Source organism: Rhinoderma darwinii, chromosome 6, assembly GCF_050947455.1.
Source record: "Rhinoderma darwinii isolate aRhiDar2 chromosome 6, aRhiDar2.hap1, whole genome shotgun sequence".
Lineage (NCBI taxonomy): Eukaryota > Metazoa > Chordata > Amphibia > Anura > Rhinodermatidae > Rhinoderma > Rhinoderma darwinii.
The window spans coordinates 74,097,453-74,119,131 of NC_134692.1; the positions used below are offsets into that span (position 1 = coordinate 74,097,453).

The 21,679-nt window shown below is 44.7% G+C and overlaps 1 protein-coding gene across 3 annotated transcripts in view; it reads right to left on the minus strand.

Moving 5' to 3' along the window:
* Window positions 1-21,679, minus strand: part of PFKL (phosphofructokinase, liver type) — a 175,090-nt gene that overhangs the window by 92,640 nt on the left and 60,771 nt on the right. For all 3 annotated transcript variants that reach the window (XR_012849520.1, XR_012849521.1, XM_075829946.1), the window contains exon 11: window positions 21,543-21,607. Coding sequence is in view for 1 of the 3 variants with exons in the window: in XM_075829946.1 (XP_075686061.1) it covers window positions 21,543-21,607 (65 nt within the window). In the remaining 2 variants the exon portion in view is untranslated. The remainder of the gene's footprint in view (window positions 1-21,542; window positions 21,608-21,679) is intronic.

Below are 21,679 nucleotides of genomic sequence, written 5' to 3' on the forward strand. Positions count from 1 at the left end.
GATCCTTATACAGGATTTTTATCCATTTAATGAAAATTGGGCCAAAACCAAACCTCTGTAATGCTTCAAACAAATATGCCCACTCAACGGAATCGAAGGCCTTGGCCGCATCAAGAGATGCCATTGCCCAGTCCTCCTTCAGTGCCTCTCCTATTTGAGCCAAAATTTGAACCTTGTGTATATTGTCAGATGTGGACCTCCCCGGCATAAAGCCTGCCTGATCCGGGTGGATGAGTTGTAATATCACCTTATTCAGTCTATTTGCCAGTACCTTTGCAAGTATCTTGTAGTCTAGATTCAGTAATGAAATAGGACGGTAAGAACTACAGTCCCTAGGGTCTTTGTCAGGTTTTAGTAACACTACAATTGTGGCATCATAGAAACTGTCCGGGAGTTTTCCCTCCCCCCGGGCATACGAATACATAGGAGCATAATGGGGGAATGAGCTGGTCAGAATAACGAAGATATACCTCCAATGGTACCCCGTCTGGGCCCGATGCCTTACCCTTCGACATATCCCTCAATGCCTGTGTAACCTCGTCTTCCGTGATATCAAGTTCGAACATATCCCTGCCTGCCACATCTAACTGTGGAAATTTCAAGTCCTCCAAGTATGATACACACTCGGACCAATCATACGTAGACTGGGAGGAGTATAAGTCCCTATAGAATTGGGTGAAGCGGGCCGCTATACTAGGGGTATCAGTCAACTCACGGCCCTGACTGTCCTTAATCTTTAGTATTGCTGAGCTCTGAGAGCTGTGGTGAATTAAATGAGCCAGCAATTTACTTGATTGGTTTCCCAATTCAAAATAGGTTTGCCGAGCAAAAAACAGTTTCCTATCAGCTTTTTCTTGTAGTAATAATAAGTATTTACGGCCCATCGTCAGCCATGCATGTTTATTTGCTTCCGATGGGTTTTCTATATCTTCGCCCTCCAATGTTTTACATTGCTGTGCCAACTGACCCTCTTCCTTTGCCGCTTCCCTTTTTATGTAGGAGATTGTAGATCGCAAGCAACCTCTCAGGTAGGCCTTCAGGGTATCCCATAAAATATTAAGATTATCATACGAGTTATTGGTATCTTGAAAAACCTCCAATTGATCTGGTATGCGATCTTGCGGCCCTATCAGGGTGAGCCAGAATGGATGAATTTTCCAGCTACCAATCCTCACAGGCCCTGGGTTATTGAAGCACGCTACCATCGGAGAGTGGTCTGACACTCCCCTTACTTCATAAGCAATATCCGTTACCATCGGAACCATTAGAGCGTTCCCAAAGATATAATCTATACGGGACAGGGAATTCCTACCGATAGAATGACATGAGTATATCTTTACATTCGGATGTTTGCACCTAAATATATCTATCCAACCCATTTCTTGAAATAGCAAATTCAACTCTGTTGGAGCCACCGGTGCAACCCCACAATCCACTTCCCCTCTAAATCTATCACATTTGGGATCCATGACCATGTTAAGGTCCCCCATGCCCAGTACCGTAGCTTGTGGATAAGCGGCAGCAAATGTGGCAGCCTCATGTAAAATCTGTGTATTCGCCGGAGGAGGAACATATAGGCCCAGTAATACAAATGGTATAGTGTCGATGTAAGCATGTATAAACACATATCTACCTTCCTTATCCACTTTAAGTTTGACCGCTTCCCACCTCAGAGATTTGTGGATTAATACAGATACCCCCTCGGAGTAGGACGTATGAAAAGAGTGTGAAGACCATTGGATCCAAGGTCTACGCAATAATCTCGCTTTGTCTGGGATTAAATGCGTCTCTTGCAGACATATTATAGAGGGATTAAATTTACGGATACATGCAAAAATGGCCGCCCTTTTCCTCGGGGTACCCAGCCCCCGTACATTCCAAGACACGATCGGTATAGACGCCATTAGTGGGCCCGGAAACTATGTCTGCCTCGGAGGGAAGATAGCTCCCGACTCTTGCATAATACCAAAATACTTTCCCTAGCGACCTTTCCCCACCTTCTTTGCACTGTATGACTTTTTAGACATTTGCATTCATAAATGAGTATAATTTCGCCTAAATACGGCGTTGAAAACATAAACGACAGAACTAACATATAAACAGTAAATTGTATCGGCAATGCGAGATGACACATAGGCCATTGCCGAATCATGCCCTCCTCGTGGCACCAAAGAGTAACGGGGAAGGCCCCGTGCTATAAGGCAGTGTTAACGTATCCTTCCCTATCTGCATCTTCAAACATCACATTACATCTTAAGCCCTTTCCATAAATTCGTACAGGAGGACTATAAATCCTCCACATGCGTCACTCGTTCTCTCAAGGCCTGCATATCCTGCCTGATGAGGCCTATATCAATTTTCACCTCCTCCATCTTACTGGTCAGCGAGGTCTTGCATGCTGATATGGCTGCCAGGAGTTTATTCATCACCTCCGTTGGGGTAGGTTCCGGCTCTGTCTCCTCCACCACCGCTGAGGAAGATGTCGTCCCGCCAGGCGTCTCACTGCCCTTTGAGCGCTGCTGCAGGGAAGCACGGCCGCCATCTTTGATATCTTCCCGGCATAGCTCTGTAGCTTTTCCGTGGCCGTTTGACCTCTCGTGGGGCCCATAACTCCACTCTTACCACCCGACTGCTGCCTGGATCTCCGGGACGTAATGATGAAGGTAAGGAACGATCAGGATATTCACACGATCAATATAGCACGGGACCACAGCGGAGCTCTCAAGTCATGCGACTGCTCCCGTTGCGCGCCAAGCCACGCCCCCAATACATTCAGTATTTAATTATGAAAGACAACTAAATTTAGCGAAAAATTTCAAAAATTAGCATTTTTCTAAATTTAAATGTATCTGCTTGTAAGACAGGCAGTTATACCACACAAAATAGTGGCTAATTAACATCACCCATATGTCTACTTTAGATTCGCATCATTTTTTGAACATCCTTTTATTTTTCTAGGACGTTACAAGACTTAGAACTTTAGCAGCAATTTCTCACATTTTCAAGAAAATGTCAAAAGGCTATTTTTACAGGGGCAAGTTCAGTTGTGAAGCGTCTTCTAGGGCCTTATATATAAGAAACTCCCAAAAAGCCATTTAAAAAAATGTCACCCCTCAAATTGTTTAAAACAGCATTTAGAAAGTTTATTAACTCTTTAGACATTCCACAGGAATTAAACCAAAGTAGATGTGAAATTTACAAATTTCATTTTTTGTTGTTGCAGAAATTCAGAGGTCTTGTAGTGCCAAAACCGTGAAAATCCCCCCAAAAAATAACCCCATTTGGGAAACTAAACCCCTTAAGGAAATTATCTAGGGGTATAGTGAGCATTTTGACCCTACAGGTTTATTGCAGAAATTATTGGAAGTAGGCCGTGAAAATGGAAATCTACATTCTTTCAAAGAAAATGTAGGTTTGGCTAATTTTTCCTCATTTCCACAAGGACTAAAAGGAGAAAAAGCACCACAAAATTTGTAAAGCAATTTCTCCCGAGTAAAACAGTACCCCATGTGTGGTAATAAACAGCTGTGTGGACAAACGGCAGGGCTCATAAGGGAAAGAGCGCCATTTGGCTTTTGGAGTTCAAATTTTGCAGGAATGGTTTGTGGAGGCCATGTCACATTTGAAAAGCCCCTGAGGGACCAAAACAGTAGAAACCACCCACAAGTGGCCCCATTTTGGAAACTACACCCCTTGAGGAATTAATCTAGGTGTGTAGTGAGCATTTTGACCCTACAGGCGTTTCATAGAATTTATTAGAATTGGGCAGTGAAAATAAAAACAATCCTTTTTCTTCAATAAGACATAGCTCCATCGACGCGCACATCTCCACCGGTTGTTAACTGACTTTGAACGCCTCTGTGTCTCCACCCAACCCCCTACCCACGCCATCTCCACATTATACAAACTACTACTTGCACAGCGATCCCAACAACTCCCCTCCTTCTGCGGGGCTTGGGAGAGAGAATTACAGACTACATTTACAGAAGCACAGTGGAAGAGGTGTTTCACCCTTTCTCAAAAAGCCTCTATAGCCAGTAGGGCCCAGGAAACTAGTTACAAAATTGTCTCTAGATGGTATCGGGTCCCGGCGGCTCTGCATAAATGGTTTCCATCTGTGCCTGACAGTTGTTGGCGGTGTGGTGCTGCGGGAGGCTCCATGTCACATGTCTGGTGGAGTTGCCCCTTGTTGAGGAGTTTTTGGGATGCAGTACTTAAATTAATACTAGAGGTTACCGGAGTTTCTGTTCCCGATTCCCCAGAAGCTGCTCTGTTATTTATGTTCCCGATGCCAATACACGTTTATAAAAGTTCCCTAGCTAGACATCTCCTTCAGGCGGCAAAGTCAGTGATCCCGCGCAGGTGGAAAACTGCAATGCCTCCAACATTAGATGAGTGGTTTCGGGAGGTTGCCGTGATACAGCACATGGAACACTTAATAGCTCACTCCCCGGCAGCTGTGGTAAAATATACGTCTACATGGTCGCCATGGATAGTGTTCCTTTCGTCTTCTTCATACCTCACGGCCGTAACCTGAGTTGGCCTATGCCCCTGTGAAGTGTACGGTGGTGCTTATTTTCTGTTGGCTGCATTCATAATACCACGGAACAGGAGTCCAGGATCCTCTTGCCCTCGCCCTTCCCTCCTTTCCCTCCCTCTCTTGGGGCCTTTTCTATTCGTTCTTTTCCCCTGTCTAGGGTAATGTGCCTCTCCTTCTCTGCTTCAATTAAGTGGCCTCAACGTATGCTCTGCTGCTTTGCTCATGAACTCATTCATGCTACTGACGTATACTGAATAATGTTCTTGAATGGGGATGTGATGCACATTTCTGATTTTGTTTTAGTGGGTTTTTGCTTTGGTCTTTGACCTTGTTTGTTTGTTAATTTACTGTGTGGAGGCCTTCCCTCCACTATGTCTTGTAACTTTGTGTACTGAAACTTAATAAAACTTTGAATAAGAATAAGACATAGCTCCAACTCAAAAAGTTTCATTTTCTCAAAAAATAAAGGAGAAAAAGAACCTTAACATTTGTAAAGCAACTTCTCCGGAGTACGGCAATACCCCATATGTGGTCATAAACTGCTGTTTGGGCACACGGCAGGGCTCAGAAGGGAAGGAGCGCCATTTGGAGTACAGATTTTGCTGGATTGCTTTCTGGTCGCTATTTAGCATTTACAAAACCCCTGTGGGACTAAAACAGTAGAAACCCCCCAGAAGTGACCCCATTTTCGAAACTACACCCCTCAAGGTATTCACCTAGGGGTGTAGCGAGCATGTTCACCTCGCAGGTGTTTTGCAGAAATTAGTGTGCACTCGATATTGCAGAGTGAAAATGGGATTTTTTTTCCATAGATATGCCAATATGTGGCACCCAGCTTGTGCCACCATAAGAAGATAGCTCTCTAATTATTATGCTGTGTTTCCCGGTTTTAGAATCACCCTACATGGGGCACTAATCTTTTGCCTGGACATTCAGGGCTCAGGAGTGAAAGAGCACCATACTAAATTGAGGCCTAATTTAGCGACATATAAAAGTATTGGTTCACAATTGCAGGGCTCTGATGTGAAGTAATGAAAGAAACCCCTGAGAAGTGACCCCATTTTAGAAACTACACACCTCAAGGCATTTATTAAAGGGTGTAGTGAGCATTTTCTCCCCACAGGTCTTTTCCATAAATTAATGCGCTGCGGATGGTGCAAAGTAAAAAATTTTCCCCAGATATGCCAATTCAGTGGCAAATATGTCATGCCCAGCTTTTTGCCACTGGAGACACACACCCCAAAAATTGTTAAAAGAGTTCTCCCGGGTATCGCGGTGCCATATATGTGGAAGTAAACGGCTGTTTGGGCACACTGTAGGGCTCAGATGGGTGGGAGTGTCATTTGGCTTTTGAAGCGTAGATTTTGCTTGGTAATAGTTCTATTACTGGTATTTCAGTTTATAATGTGGGGGTACATCTAAGCTGTGCGGAGTACATCAGGGGATTAGTCAGGTGGTATAATAATGGGGTAAACAATAAAATAATCCATAGATGTGTGTTACGCTGTGAAGAATCCTGTCGCACTGATAAATGGTGTCTTTACTTATCCCCCTTTTGTTCCACACTCCGCACTTTTGCAGTTTGGGGAATTTTGCTGGTAAAGTGTTGTCCTGGTATAATATGGGCACCCTCGCTTCCAGCAGATATGTTTGGGCACCCCCTTCCTGGTGCCCTAATTTTAGGGCCCCGATAAATCGCCTCTTGAAACAGACGAAATGTTCCCCTCTGATCTGCAAAACCGCATATTTTTATTTCCTGACATATTGGAGCCTTAACTAATTTTATTTTTTCATAGACATAGTAGTACGAGGGCTGTCTTGTTGTGGGACGGGCTGTAGTTATTATTGGTACCATTTTGGGGTACATGCGACTTTTTGATCACTTTTTATCCTATTTCATGGTGACCAAAAAACAGCAATTCTGGCATAGTTTTTTTTTTATACAGCGTTCACCATGCGTTATAAATTACATGTTCACATTATTCTGTGGGTCAGTACGATTCCAGCGATACCTAATTTATAGCACTTTAGGTTTTACAATTTTTTGCAGAAATAAAATTACTTTTGTAAAAAGAACATATTTTTTCTGTCGCCATGTTGTGAGAACCATAACTTTAAAATTTTTTCGTTGGAGCTGTACGAGGGCTTTTTTTTGCGAGACGAGCTATAGTTTTTATAGGTACCATTTTTGGAGACTTTTTTTTTTTCATAATCTAAATTTTTATTAAGAATTTTAGCAAATACAAAAGCAAACAAGCCAAAGAAAACATCTCAATATACATACATGTTATTATTCGCATTGTCTATAGTTCTCTTAGGTAAGACATTAGCATGTTTCAACATATTACACACACACCTTATCTGCGAAATTCACATCTCAGGCTATAGGCATGGTCTCTCCTTGATAAGGTCTCATCATAAAAGTATATCCAAGGCTTCGTGTAAAGTGTGTGATATCATTCTAAGTCCCACGAAAGGAGGGAGGAAGAAGAAGAGGGAAAGATCAAGGAAAGAGATAGACTCCCAGAGCTAAACGTCCTGGGCCACCCAGAAACTCCCCGTGTCCCACCTGCCCAGTGGGAGCAATGAGAGGATTGACTGGGAAGGAAAGAAGGGGTTCCCTTCTCCCAGACGGAAGCCCCTGAATTAGCAGACTGCTCCTGACCGACCCCTCTATGGGGGGGGTTCCGCCTAGCCATTTAGCAAAGTGTGGACCAGATTTGAAGGAGGACCATGCACTCCACAGAGAAAGAACCGCACCAAAGCGATCACTGTCCTCTGCAACCAGAGATTCCATTCGACATAAAGAATCCATCTCCGCTACCCATTCGACAACTGAAGGCGGCACAGTGGACTTCCAATGTCTAGGAATAACTGTTCGTGCCGCAGTCAGGAAATGCCGTAGTAGCCCCTTCCTAATACTCGGCAAAGGGCCCGGAATTAGGGATAGCAAAGCCATCTGAGGAGTGGCCACCATCTGCGTACCTTCCACTTCTGTATAGATTTCAAAAATCGCTTTCCAGAAGGTCTGCAATACTTGACATGACCACCAGATGTGCAACATTGTTCCTGTCTCAGTCCCGCACCGCCAACACAAATCTGATACCTCAGGGTACATTCTGCTCAGAATCTGTGGGCAACGGTACCATCTAGTCAGTATTTTAACGTTTTTTTCCTGTGCATGACATGCCACCGGCATTTTGTGAGACAGAAAAAATATTCGATCCCAATCAGCCAGTGACAGGGTTACTCCCAGTTCTCGCTCCCTTGCGCTGACGTATGCTGGAGGCTTATCATCATAGGCCTCTAGAAGTAAGGTATACATGTTAAATATCACCCAGGCCGGAGGCTCGGTTTGAAGCAACAACGACTCAAATGCAGTGCTAGTGACGATATGCATACCGCCCGGTAGGGCCGAACGTAAGAAGGTGGACAATTGGGCATGTTCCATCCAAGAAAGCGTCCTCCCCGGGCAAGTCCCGCGCAACTCGGACAAAGGAGGGAGCCTCCCCCATACAACATTACCTGACATAATCTCGTGTTTTCAGAAGAGGACCAAATCATAAACTGTTTCGTATTGACAGCTGATAAGAATTCTGGGTTATCAAACAGCGGGCTAAGGAGCCCGGGTCTATGTGAAAGGCCCTTTCTAACCATCAGTCTGTCCCATAAAGTGAGGCAGTGCTGGGTTAGCAATGGCAGGGTCGCAAGCGCCGGCCTATAATCAGGAAGAATCCATGGCAACGATCTAAGTGAGAGTGCGACTATGGACTGCTCAATCTCTACCCACTGTTTCTTGGATCCATTATGAAACCAGTCCACCACCCTTGCGAATACTGCGGCCTGATAAGTGATCAAGTCCGGGAGTCCAGCTCCCCCCTTCAGTTTTGGATGGGACAATGACTTCAGATTAAGGCGTGGCCTCAAAGAAGCCCACACAAAGTTCCGAAAGGCTTTCTCCAATGCCTTAAAAAATGTTCCGGGGATTAATACTGGGAGAGCCTGAAATAGATATAAAAACCGATGGAGGATGTCCATTTTGATAGCGTTTATTCGGCCAAACCATGAGAGCTGCGCTCTATCATATGAATGTAGATTTTTAAGAGTGGTTAGCAGTAACGGCTGATAATTGAGAGTGTAAAGATCTACTAGGTCCCTAGGAATCTGGACTCCCAAATATTTGATTGACCTCGCCTGCCATTTAAAATTAAAGGATGACTTTAAGAGCTCCAGTGTCTCAGAAGAGAAGGAAATGTTGAGTGCTTCAGTTTTCGTATAGTTTACTTTAAAGTTGCTGACCTGGCCAAATACTTCGAATTCTCTAATGAGAACTGGTAAGGAGATCACAGGGTTTGTCACGAAGAGCAGGAAATCATCGGCATATAGAGCCAATTTATGACAATCTCCACCTATTCCTATCCCTGTTATATCTGGGGAATTACGGATAGCCACAGCTAAGTGCTCCATCGTGATGACATAAAGTAATGGTGACAGGGGGCATCCCTGTCTAGTGCCGTTGGCAATCGAGAATGTTGTGGAAAATACCCTGTTTGCCCTAACTCGTGCAGTAGGTGTCTGGTATAGGGACAGTATCTTATCTAGCATAATGGGGCCAAGTCCAACCTGGGTTAATGCCGATTTCAGGAACCCCCAATGTACCCGATCGAAGGCTTTTGCCGCGTCAACCGATATTAAACATGTGGGTAGAGACTTTTTCAGGACATAGGATATTAAGAGAGTGGTTTTATTGGTATTATCCCTCGCCTCTCTATGTCGAACAAATCCCGCCTGATCTCCGTGGATACAACGTGGTAGGAGTGGGGCTAGTCTATTTGCAATGGCCTTAGAATAATGTTTTAAATCCACATTTAATCAGGGAGATTGGACGGTAATTAGAAAAAGCCGAGGGATCTTTCCCTGGTTTGGGGATCACAGTAATGGTGGCCGCTAACGCTTGCGGAGTGAATGGCATGGAGGTTGTAACTGCATTATATACCTTAGTCATATAGGGAAGAAGTTTAGTAACAAAGGTCTTGTAAAAGGACGCCGGGAATCCATCCGGACCCGGACTTTTACCCGACGGAGCTGACTTTATGATTGCCTGAATTTCCGATTCCGAGAAGGCCTCCGCTAGTGAGGCCGTCTCGGTCTCCTCTAAAGTCGGCAACGCCGTCTGTGCAACATAGGAATCAATCCTCCGTTGGAGGGCACTTGGAGACATGTCTGCCAAAGGCCCCTTGAGGTTGTATATGGCCTGATAGTAGTCCTTAAATGTATTAACAATGTCTTCTGGCTTATGTTTGACCTCACCCTGTGTCGTTTTTATCGCCGGTATAAAGGATTGAGGAGCCCGTGGGTGTAATGATCTAGCTAATGCCCTCCCGCATTTATTAGAATGTTCGTAAGCGAAACGGCTCATCCAGTCTCGAAACGACGCATGCGCCTGGTCTAATAAATTTCTCAGCGAATTTCGAGCTTCTAGTAGCTCTGCTAAAGTCTGAGGGTGTTGGGACTGTTTGTGAGTGGTCTCTAGAGTCCGTATCTGGGACAAGAGCTTTTCAATTTTGAAAGCCCGTTCCCTTTTTAGTCTCAAGCCTTGCTGTATAAATATACCTCTTAATACACTTTTCAACGCCTCCCACTGAACCGGCAGAGGAGTGGAGTCCACCTCATGATGATCCAGAAACTCAGAGATGGATCTGTTAATCGCCGTTTGGCATACCGCGTCCCTTAAAAGATGGGGGTTCAACCGCCAATGCCATTCCCGCTGTTTAGTGTCTGGGAGGGTAAGAGACAAGTAAACCGGCGCATGATCCGCCCAAATCATAGTTCCAATCTGAGACTTCGGGGACCAGGAAAGTAGATGATGACTAATAAGAAACAAATCTATTCTGCTGTACATGTCATGCACCGGAGAATAAAAGGTGTAGTCCCGTGTTTGGGGGTTGAGAATCCGCCAATTGTCTACCATTTGCATGGCGAACAGCTTAGACTTAAGGGAAGCCAATTGAGAAGAGGAAACGGAGGATCTGCCCGAGGAGGAGTCTGCAACCCTGTCCATTGTGAAGTTAAAATCTCCTGCTGTTACCAAGAGACCCTCTGCAAATTTGGAGAGTTCCGTTAAATAACTCCTGCATACGCGCACCTGGTCATGATTAGGGAGATACAAGTTCGCCACAGTGAACAGTCGCTCACATATTCGAAGTTTCAGAAATACAAAGCGCCCCTGGGTATCATATTGGGTAGCAACAACCGAGACCGGAAGAGATTTATGTATAGCGATACTCACTCCTCTGGATTTCGCATCAGGGTTGGTACTATGGAACCACTGCGTATAGTATCGATGTTTCAGAGTGGGCACATGGTCGGTCCTGAAATGAGTCTCCTGCAAAAGTAAAATCTGAACACGTTGTTTGTGCATATGATGCAGAATTTGAGCACGTTTTTGCGGGGTATTAAATCCCCGAACATTTAATGAGCAACATTTTAAGGGCTCCATCTGGGAAAGAGGAGGAAGGGTAAGAGGGAACAGGAGAAGAAAGAGTCAGTGAACTAATGGAATTACTACAGACAGTGATCCAGCCCCAAAACTACTCTGTTTAGGGGAAAGAAGTTAAAGCAAAGTGTTCAACCGAACACGCCCTAAGTGTGGGTTTGACTGGACTATGGAAGAAGGAAGCTCCCAACCAACTCCCAAATGCCCGAAGCCTTGTATAGACACACATGTAAATTATCACATCATCAAACAACAATAATCAAACAACCCGTAACTGGCTAATGTATGCCTAGCACCATCTACCTCCATTAAGGGGAACTGCCCCTTATCAAAGATAACCTGTATCATGTCTAAACGGCTCCCATTACCATACAGGTAAGTATATCAGCTGCTATTCTGACTATACTGCCATTTATTCCCGACTAGGGTCCCATCCTAGGGGAGGGGGAGGGGGGGGTTACTCCCGAAACCATCGCGGCGGAACTGTATATAGGCCATAAGCTCTATCATCTCCCTCCCACCATATCCCAAAGGTCTGCAGACATGATGCGAGGTGGTCCATATAAACCCACATGGCCAATTGGGTATTTACCCATGATCCCGACCTTGGGGCTCGTTCTGATCTGTAATGAATACATAAATCCCCAATGCAGTCCCCTTCCCCCACATCCCCAATGCAGCATGTTAGGACATAAAAAAGTAATCCCAACCACTCCTTATCAGCGGAGCAGAATGTTCCAACATCTTATTCCAGCAATCTTGACCTGGTCGTAGCCGATGTCGAGGTAGCCGCCATCTGTGCTTCACATAGACAATTCTGCGGGGCAGGCCAGTCCTGTAATATTCCTGGCAGGGAGGTAATTTCTCGGGACCCGCGGAACAGAGTCCAACATATGCGACCGTGGCTGTCTTAACCGCTGTATAACTCAGTAAGGCACCATGGAGGCCGCCGGCGGCACATCAAAGGAGCAATCTCAAGATTCCTGAGAGGCATGAGCGGGAACTCCCGGGCCCTGCACTCTTCTGCGTCTCGCAGGGGTCGAGGAGTGATCCATCCGGTGATTACGTCTTGGTGTTCGTTGCGGCATAGAAGGAAAATACGGCCAATCTGAGATGGAAATCTGTGGGAGATCCAATGCAGCGAGGAAATCAGGGATATCTTCCGGAGAATTGACTGAATACAAGGAGGATCCACGGCGTACTTGTAGTTGGAAGGGGTATCCCCATGAATACTGGATATCTTTTTCCCTAAGTGCGACAAGTAGGGGTCATAGGGCTCTCCTTTTTGCCAAAGTGGAACGAGAAAGATCCGCCAGTAATTGCACCGGAGCCCCGTCGAAGTCCAGTGTACCCTTGTTACGGGCTTGCCTCATTATAGATTCCTTAAGTTGAAAAAAGTGGATTCTACACACCACGTCACGCGGTCTGGCCAAATCCGTGCTTTTTGAGCCCAGGGTGCGGTGAGCTCTATCAATTTAAACCGGAGAATACGCAGGTCTTTCCAGCAACATGTTAAATATCCCCTGTAACGTGTGAACGAGGTCCTGGGGCCCCGTAGCTTCTGGAATACCCCTGACTCTAATATTATTTCTCCTATTTCTGTTCTCTGCATCATCCGTCATATCAAACAGCATTTGTATATGTGCAGAGTGTTGATCCAATAAAATTTGCTGGGAGGCCTGATGCTGCTGCAGCTCCTGTGTTTGCACTTCAATAGCGTCCACCGATTCATTAATATGTGTAATGTCCTCTTTCAAGGAACGGATCTCATTTTTGCAAACCGCTTCAAGGCGGGAAATATAGCCCTCCATATCCTGTTTAGTGGGTATGGCCGCCATTTGTGCCGTTAGTGCCTGCAGCTCAGGGCCCATAATACAAGTTGGTGCTGGGTTAGAGGCTGACTCACCCCTCTGAGGTTCCGACGAGCTATCCTGCAGCTGGTCTGAAGGAGATGCCTTTCCCAGAGGCGGCGTCCCTGAGGTGCCGGTGCGGTCCGCCATATTGGAGAGACGGGCCAGAGATGCAGGCAGGCCCAAAAAATAATGAGGTATACCGCTCCTCGTCTGATCGCTTTTTGCGGGTGTCGGGGGTTTGGTGCGTGATCCCCTTCGCATTAGTGCGATGTGTGTCGCAAATAGACGCTGTTAATCGGGCTTGGGAGCAGTCAGGGAGCAGGAGCTCTTACACCACGCGTCTCACCAGCTCCATGTCCAGGCCACACCCCCCATTTTTGGAGACTTTTTGATCAATTTTTATTTCAATTTTTGTAGGGCAAAGTGACCAAAAAACAGAAATTCTGGCATCTGTTCACCGCGTGGAATAAATCACATAATATTTTTATAGTTTAGGCCGTTATGGTTACGGCGATACCAAATATGTATATTTTTTTGTTTTTTTCTCAATAATAAAGGACTTGATAAGGGAAAAAGGGCGATTGTATTTTATTTTACTACTTGAAACTTTTTTTAATATTTTTTACAACTTTTGTTTTTACACTTTTCTTTTGTCCCACTAGGGGACTTAAAGGTCCAACTGTCAGATTTTTTTTCTAATACATTGCACTACCTATGTAGTGCAATATATTAGATCTGTCAGTCATTCACTGACAGAAAGTCGATTAGGCTTCGCCTCTGGGCGGGGCCTAATCGGCTTCCGTAATGGCAGACAGGAGGCCATTGTTAGGTCTCCTGTTGCCATAATAGCAGTCGGCAGCTGTGCGATTGCAGGGCACAGCTGCCGATCTACTAACAACCACAAAGATGCAGCGATCGCATCCGATCGCTGCATCTAAGCGGTTAATGGCAGGGATCAGAGCTAGCTCCAGCTCCTGCCATTACAGGTGGACGTCAGCTGTAACATACAGCTGATATCCACCGCTGATGAAGACAGCTCAGCTCCTGAGCCGGCGCAGTCGGATGCCTTTCAGGCCCCACCTCCGGGCAGGGGCTGAAAGTTTTCAGTGCTAGACACCAGTATTAGGCCTCCGGTTGCCATTACAGCCACCGACACGCCGGAGATTTCATTGCTAGGGTGTCGATGAGCTGCAAACATCTTAAATGCAGCGATCGCTTTTGACGGCTGCATTTAAGGGGTTAATGGCGGGGATCAAAGCTAACTTCGGTCCCCGCCAATAAAGCAGGATGTCAACTATAAGATACAGCTGACATCCGGGGATGATGGCACGGACTCAACTTTTGAGCCGGTGCCATGCATTTGTTGTAAGTATACAACATTTTGCAGGAAGCACTGGCTTTCCATGACGTATACTTACGACAAATGTCGGGAAGGGGTTAAGCCAGGCCTCTATCCCTGCCCAATTCCCGCCCAAACACACCCGGTTCAGCCCACACAGTATCATGCTCCCATAGTGCCTCCCCACAGTATAATAGTACCACATTGCCAGTAGACAAAAAAAGGCCCTTTTCCCAGTTACCCCAAAAGTGAATGTGTATATACACTATGTTCCTATTTATTATGCACATGGGATTTTTGTTTGTTTTTTCTAAACAGTCAGTATGTGCAAGTTTTTTTTAATCCTAAACAGTTATATTACAATGTGGATATTATTACAGGTGGAAGCACTGATAATGGCAATTGCTTTATTTACAGTGCATTCAGAAAGTCTTCAGACCCTTTCACATTGTGTAATGTTGAGGCATTGCGTTAAAATACAAAAATGCAAGTTTTCTCCCCATCATTATGCATTCAATACCCCATAATGACAAAGTGAAAACAGAATTTTAGAAATGTATTAAAAATGAAAAACTCAAATTCTGAATGGACAGAAGTATTCAGACCCTTTGCTATGACACTTGAAATGTAGCTCTGGGGGCCTCCCATTTCGCTAGATCATCTTTGAAATGTTTCTACAGGAGTCCCACCTGTGGTAAATTCATTTGATTGGACATGATTTGGAAAGACACACCCCTATCTATAAGGTCTTACAGCTGACAATGCATATCAGAGCAAAAAAAAAGCCATGAGGAAGAAAGAACTGCCTGTAGAGCGGAGACAGGATTGTGTAGAGGCACAGATCTGGAAAAGGGTACAAAAAATATTTCTGCTGAACGGAACGTTCCCAAGAGCACAATGGCCTCCATAATTCATAAATGGAAGTTTGGAACAACCAGGACTCTTCCTAGAGCTGGCTTCCCCACCAAACTAAGTAGTTGGGGAAGAGAGGTGACCAAGTACCCAATGGTCGCTCTGGCTGGGCTCCAAAGATCCTGTGTGCAGATGGGAGAAACTTCCAGAAGGTCAACCATCACTGCAGCACTCCACCAATCTGAGCTATATGGCAGAGTGGCCAGAAAGAAGCCTCTCCTCAGTAAAAGACACATGAAAGCCCATCTGGAGTTTGCAAAAAAAAACACCTAAAGGCCTCTGACTGTGAGAAACAAGATTATGTGGTCTGATAAAAACCAAGATTTAACTTTTTAGCCTCAATTCTAAGCGTCATGTCTGAAGTAAACCAGGCGCTGCTTATCACCTGCCCAATACCAGCCCTACAGTGAAGCATGGTGGTGACAGCATCATGTTGTGGGGGTGTTTTTCAGCGGCGGAGGCAGGGAGACTGGTCAGGGATGGGGGAAAGATGAATGGACCAAAGTACATAGATATTCTTAATAAAAACCTGATCCATAGTACTCTGCACCTCAGACTGGGCCGAAGGTTCACCTTCCAACAAGACAATGACCCTAAGCACACAGCCAAGACAACACAGGAGAGGTTAGGGACAACTCTGTGAATGTCCTTGAGTGGCCCAGCCAGAGCCCTGACAAACCCAATCGAACATCTCTGGAGAGACGTGAAAATAGCGTCAACCGACGGACGCCATCCGACCTGACAGAGCTTGAGAGGATCTGCGGAGAAGAATGGCAGAAAATCCCCAAATCCAGGTGTGCAAACCTTGCTGCATCATACCCAAGAAGACTGGGGGATGTGATCATTGTCAAAGGTCCTTCAACTAAGTACGGAGTAAAGGGTCTGAATAGTTAGGTGAATGCAATATTTTAGTTTTTGCTTTTCAATAAATCAGCAAAGATTACGAACATTCTGTTATCACTTTGTCACTATGGGGTATTGAGTGCAGAATGAGGAGGAAAAGCTTGAATATTTTTTTTTATTTAACACAAGGTCTTAACATAACAAAATGTAAAAAAATTTAAACCGGTCTGAAGACTTTCCGAATGCATTGTACGTTTTGAAAAGAACAGAACGGTGGAGGCAGCATTATGCTTTGGGGCTGTTTTTCTGCAGCTGGAACTGGGGCTTTAGTCAAGGTGTTATGAACGTTGCGTTATGAACAGTTACAAATATCAGTCAATATTGGCACAAAACCTGCATGCCTCTGCTAAAAAGCTGAAGATGAATTTCACCTTTCAGCACGACAACGACCCAAAGCATACCTCCAAATCAACAAAAGAATGGCTTCACTAGAAGATGATCAACGTTTTGGAATGGCCCAGACCTGAATCCCATTGAAAATCTGTGGTGTGACCTGAAGAGGGCTGTACACAGGAGATGCCCTCGCAATCTGACAGATATGGAGCACGTTTGCAAGAAAGAGTGGGCAACAATTGACAAGTCAAGATGTGCCATGCTGATAGACTTCTACCCAAAAAGACTGAATGCTGTCAAAGTCAAAAGGGTAATTCAACAAAGTATTAATAGTTTAATTGTATGCATATTTATGCAACCACCTTATTTTTATTCTTTATTTTTATTTGTCCACCCTAAAAGATTTCAGTTACAATTGAACAGATTATAGGTGACATTAAAAGGTGGAAAAAGTTCTGAAATTATTCATCTTGGACTGATTTTGTAACATTACAAAAACCTGCCATTTTAACAGGGGGGTGTAGACATATATATATATATGTGTATGTGTGTATGTGTATATGTGTATGTGTATGTGTATATGTGTATGTGTATGTGTAATTAATATCCCCATAGGATAATGCTCCTATAGAACCCCCCCCCCACAGTATAATTCTCCTATAGCTGCCCCCACACAGTATGATACCCCAAAGTACCTCCCACACTGTATAATGCCCCCATAGTTGCCCCCATGCAGTAGAATGCCCCCGTAGATGCACCCATATAGTGTAAAGCACAGCACAGATGCCCCCATACAATATAATGCCCCCATAGCAGTCCCCATACAGTATAATGCCACAATACAGTATGACCCATAGTGCCGAATAAAAAAAAATAATAATAATACATGGGCTACATTCAGACAGTGAAAAAAAAATGTCAATTAAAAACTCATCAACTGTCAGTTTTTCATGCCCGTTTTTCATCAGTGCGTCTACAAACTTTCATCCATTTCCAGCCTGTCTGTCCATCATTAATGGCTGTTTGTCATCCGTTTGTATTTCATTTGAGAGTGTTTTTTGTTCCAACTCACTGAAAACACCTCAGTGCCCACTGTAGATAGTGCCCACATATATGCTAGTGCCCAGATCGCGCCACAGTGTCCCCGGCAGATCGCGCCACAGTGTCCCCGGCAGATCGCGCCACAGTGTCCCCGGCAGATCGCGCCACAGTGTCCCCGGCAGATCGCGCCACAGTGTCCCCGGCAGATCGCGCCACAGTGTCCCCGGCAGATCGCGCCACAGTGTCCCCGGCAGATCGCGCCACAGTGTCCCCGGCAGATCGCGCCACAGTGTCCCCGGCAGATCGCGCCACAGTGTCCCCGGCAGATCGCGCCACAGTGTCCCCGGCAGATCGCGCCACAGTGTCCCCTGCAGATAAAAATTACAGTGACGTCAAGGGCTTCGTCCAAGCTCAGCTCTTAACGTAGTGCTGTCCCTGGGGAGTCCTCGGCGAGTGAAGGAGATCCCTCTGCTCCTCCACTCTGTACGGAGTGGCTCGGCACAGACAAGCTCGATGACGTCACTGCATAGCACCTGAATGCTGTACAGTGAATGCTGAAGCAAGGAGCGAACGGTTCCTTGCTTCAGCATTTGGTTCAACTGTATCTGTGTCCTGAGGACGCAGATACATTTGACACCGGGACATAGAACAGACCACCCGGCACAGTGGGACACTGCCCGGAATCCGGGACTGTCCCGCTGAATCCAGGACTGTTGGGAGGTATGACAACTACTTTTTGGAAGCTTTGTAGGACTATTTACATCCAGATTTGTTATTTATTAGTGGCTAAAACTGGCATCCCTTCTCTTTCACCGGCCCTTTGAAATTAGGTATAAAGGGGGTTACTGCCATTCGAACAGACTGATGCAAATGCTCATCTGTGATCAGAGTGCGGTATGGAGGCTGCAGATTCACAAATATATGTAACACCAAACATGGATTGCTATTTTTTGCAGTGGATATTTAGCTGGGATAACCAATTTTGGCCAGAATTTAACAAGGACAGTCATTTAACTGAGCTTTCAAAGCTGTATTTTCTTGCAGATCAATTAACGCTCTGTAGAGTAGCAGAACTTGCCCAGGTAAAAGCATGATGGGCCTCGGCAGCGAATTGGCCAACATTTTATACTAGATATGGGTTTTTAATGCACAGCAATACTTCTTGGCCAATTGTGAAATCTTGGAACCTACTTATAGAATTTCTAATTAGCTTTTGCATGAAGCCCCTATAGTTACAGAAAACACTTTTTTGGTCTTTGCTACTTGGATGTTTTCATTAAGCTTTGAAAATGAAGCAAGGCTTCTTGTAGATCACTATGAAAACGCTCTAATTTCTTCTTAAAAGCCCTCATCGCTACCATCAAATATAGTTTGATTTTTACATTCAAATAATTTAAACGGCTTGTAATAATCGTCCAGAAAAGCAACAGTTTCCATTTTGTCTTTGTTACCCACATGTCAAAAATGCTTTTTCGGTCTTCTGTTCAGCTAAAAAGTTCTCCAGCACTTTTCGAATGCTCCAAAAGTGTTTTCACAGTGGACCGCTGACAGAGAGGCACAGACACGATGGGAGCACGTCACTGACACGTTGGTAAGCGGTCCTTGCCCGCAGTGACTTGATCCCACCATGCTCCTCCTCAGTCCTTCCCTCTCCCATTCTCTGTCCCTAACTCCCAAAACTCATTGGTGGCAGTGGTCTATATCCCTCCTATGCTTCAGCAGCTAAAAGCTCACTTAAGTGCTGCTGCCGCAGTGGAGGGACCCCCCTCCTTCGGCGCTGTAATGTCAGGACGAAACCTGAAGTTGCACGGCCGCAATTCCGGTTTTGTTCTAGCACCGGCATGATAGAAAGTACTGCTTACCTGTCCAGGGGTGTTGCTAGGGTCTTATATGTTTTGGGGCTTGTGCCCTAATCTTTTATTTGCCCCCACAAAAAATAAAAAATAAATATATATATATATATATATACACACACACACACACACACACACACACATACATATATATGTTTTTCATTTTTTGTGGGGGCAAATATATGTTTTGGGGCTTGTGCCCTAATCTTTTAAGACCCTAGTAACACCCCTGGACAGGTAAGCAGTACTTTCTATCATGCCGGTGCTAGAACAAAACCGGAATTGCGGCCGTGCAACTTCAGGTTTCGTCCTGACATTACAGCGCCGAAGGAAATATGAGGCAGCACTCCAGCCCTACTCCATGGGGCCTTTCTCAAGCTATACAATGAGTGAGCAGTGCACATATAAATACACAGGTTCCAATAATGCATAATTAGTTAAAGAGGCTCTGTCACCAGATTTTGCAACCCCTATCTGCTATTGCAGCAGATAGGCGCTGCAATGTAGATTACAGTAACGTTTTTATTTTAAAAAAAACGAGCATTTTTGGCCAAGTTATGACCATTTTTGTAGTTATGCAAATGAGGCTTGCAAAAGTCCAAGTGGGTGTGTTTAAAAGTAAAAGTCCAAGTGGGTGTGTATTATGTGCGTACATCGGGGCGTTTTTAATACTTTCACTAGCTGGGCGCTCTGATGAGAAGTAACATCCTCTTCTCTTCAGAACGCCCAGCTTGTGACAGTGCAGATCTGTGACGTCACTCACAGGTCCTGCATCGTGACGGCCACATCGGCACCAGAGACTACAGTTGATTCTGCAGCAGCATCAGCGTTTGCAGGTAAGTCGATCTTACCTGCAAACGCTGATGCTGCTGCAGAATCAACTGTAGCCTCTGCTGCCGATGTGGCCGTCACGATGCAGGACCTGTGAGTGACGTCACAGATCTGCACTGTCAGAAGCTGGGCGTTCTGAAGAGAAGAGGATGTTACTTCTCTTCACAGCGCCCAGCTAGTAAAAGTATTAAAAACGCCCCGATGTACGCACCTAATACACGCCCACTTGGACTTTTACTTTTAAACACACCCACTTGGACTTTTGCAAGCCTCATTTGCATAATTACAAAAATGGTCATAACTTGGCCAAAAATGCTCGTTTTTTAAAAATAAAAACGTTACTGTAATCTACATTGCAGCGCCTATCTGCTGCAATAGCAGATAGGGGTTGCAAAATCTGGTGACAGAGCCTCTTTAAGTGTAGAATCATACAATAGATTAGTGTCAATATTTTTAACAAATCCAACTTATGTCAGTGCAGGTTATACAGATATTACAATCTTTCAGCCGATATCCATGAATATCTTGCCTCTTCCGTATATATGTTTAATAAAGTGACAAGTGCCAATAAATATAGTGCAAGTGTTTAAAATTACATTAAATAACAATCAAACTCACTACTCTCCGGATAATAATTATTGTTATTAATGTAATTTTAAACACTTGCACTATATTTATTGGCACTTGTCACTTTGTGACATGTGCCACTTTGTGTTGTGGCTGAAAAGTGTGACTCCCAACCACGAATTATGGAAACGCTGAGCTACGCATCTTCCGAAAGTCCTATAGTAGTGAATGGCAGTTACGGAAGTAGCGTAGCATGCGAGCTACGCTGTTTCCGTAACTACCTTTCATTTCTATGGGACTTGCGGAAACAGTGTAGCTCAGCGTTTCCGTATTTCATGGTTGGGAACCACACGCTTCAGCCACAACACAAAGCACTAGAACGGGGTTTAGGGGGCCCCGTTCTAGAGATCGGTGCGGATCCCAGAGGTGGGACCCACATGTAGCTGACATTTAAGACATATCCTTGGGATATTCCAAAAAATAAAATATTTGAAGCAGCACAAATCCCGATATCAGGAGCGGTGTCACGCTGTAAGATCAGACAAACCCAGTCTGACGTAATGTAATCCTCAGAAAAAGCGTGGTTGAACAGCAGCACACGTCTCCCAAATTTCAATCAATATGTTCTTTTATTGGTCAAACATCCAGTAAAAAATGCCAACATTTCAACCCGTGACAAGTGGAGGGTCTTGCTGCTGTTCCACCACACATATCCTTGGGATATGTCATAAATGTCTCTGATTGGGAAACCCCTTTAAGACAACATTTACATGGTATACGCCAGTCCACTGACACTGTGTACAGCATACATGTGAAGTTATAAATATACATATTGCAAACTTTGCTACGAATTTCAAATAAATTATTGCTTTACCTTCCTCGTAACTGAATTGCTTCCTCAAATTTTTTCTCTTCCATAGCTTTTTGCACATCTTTTGTCTGAAATAAAGACATTACAGATTACTATGAATCCTTTAATTTTTAACAATATAAAATTACCCAATCCCACAG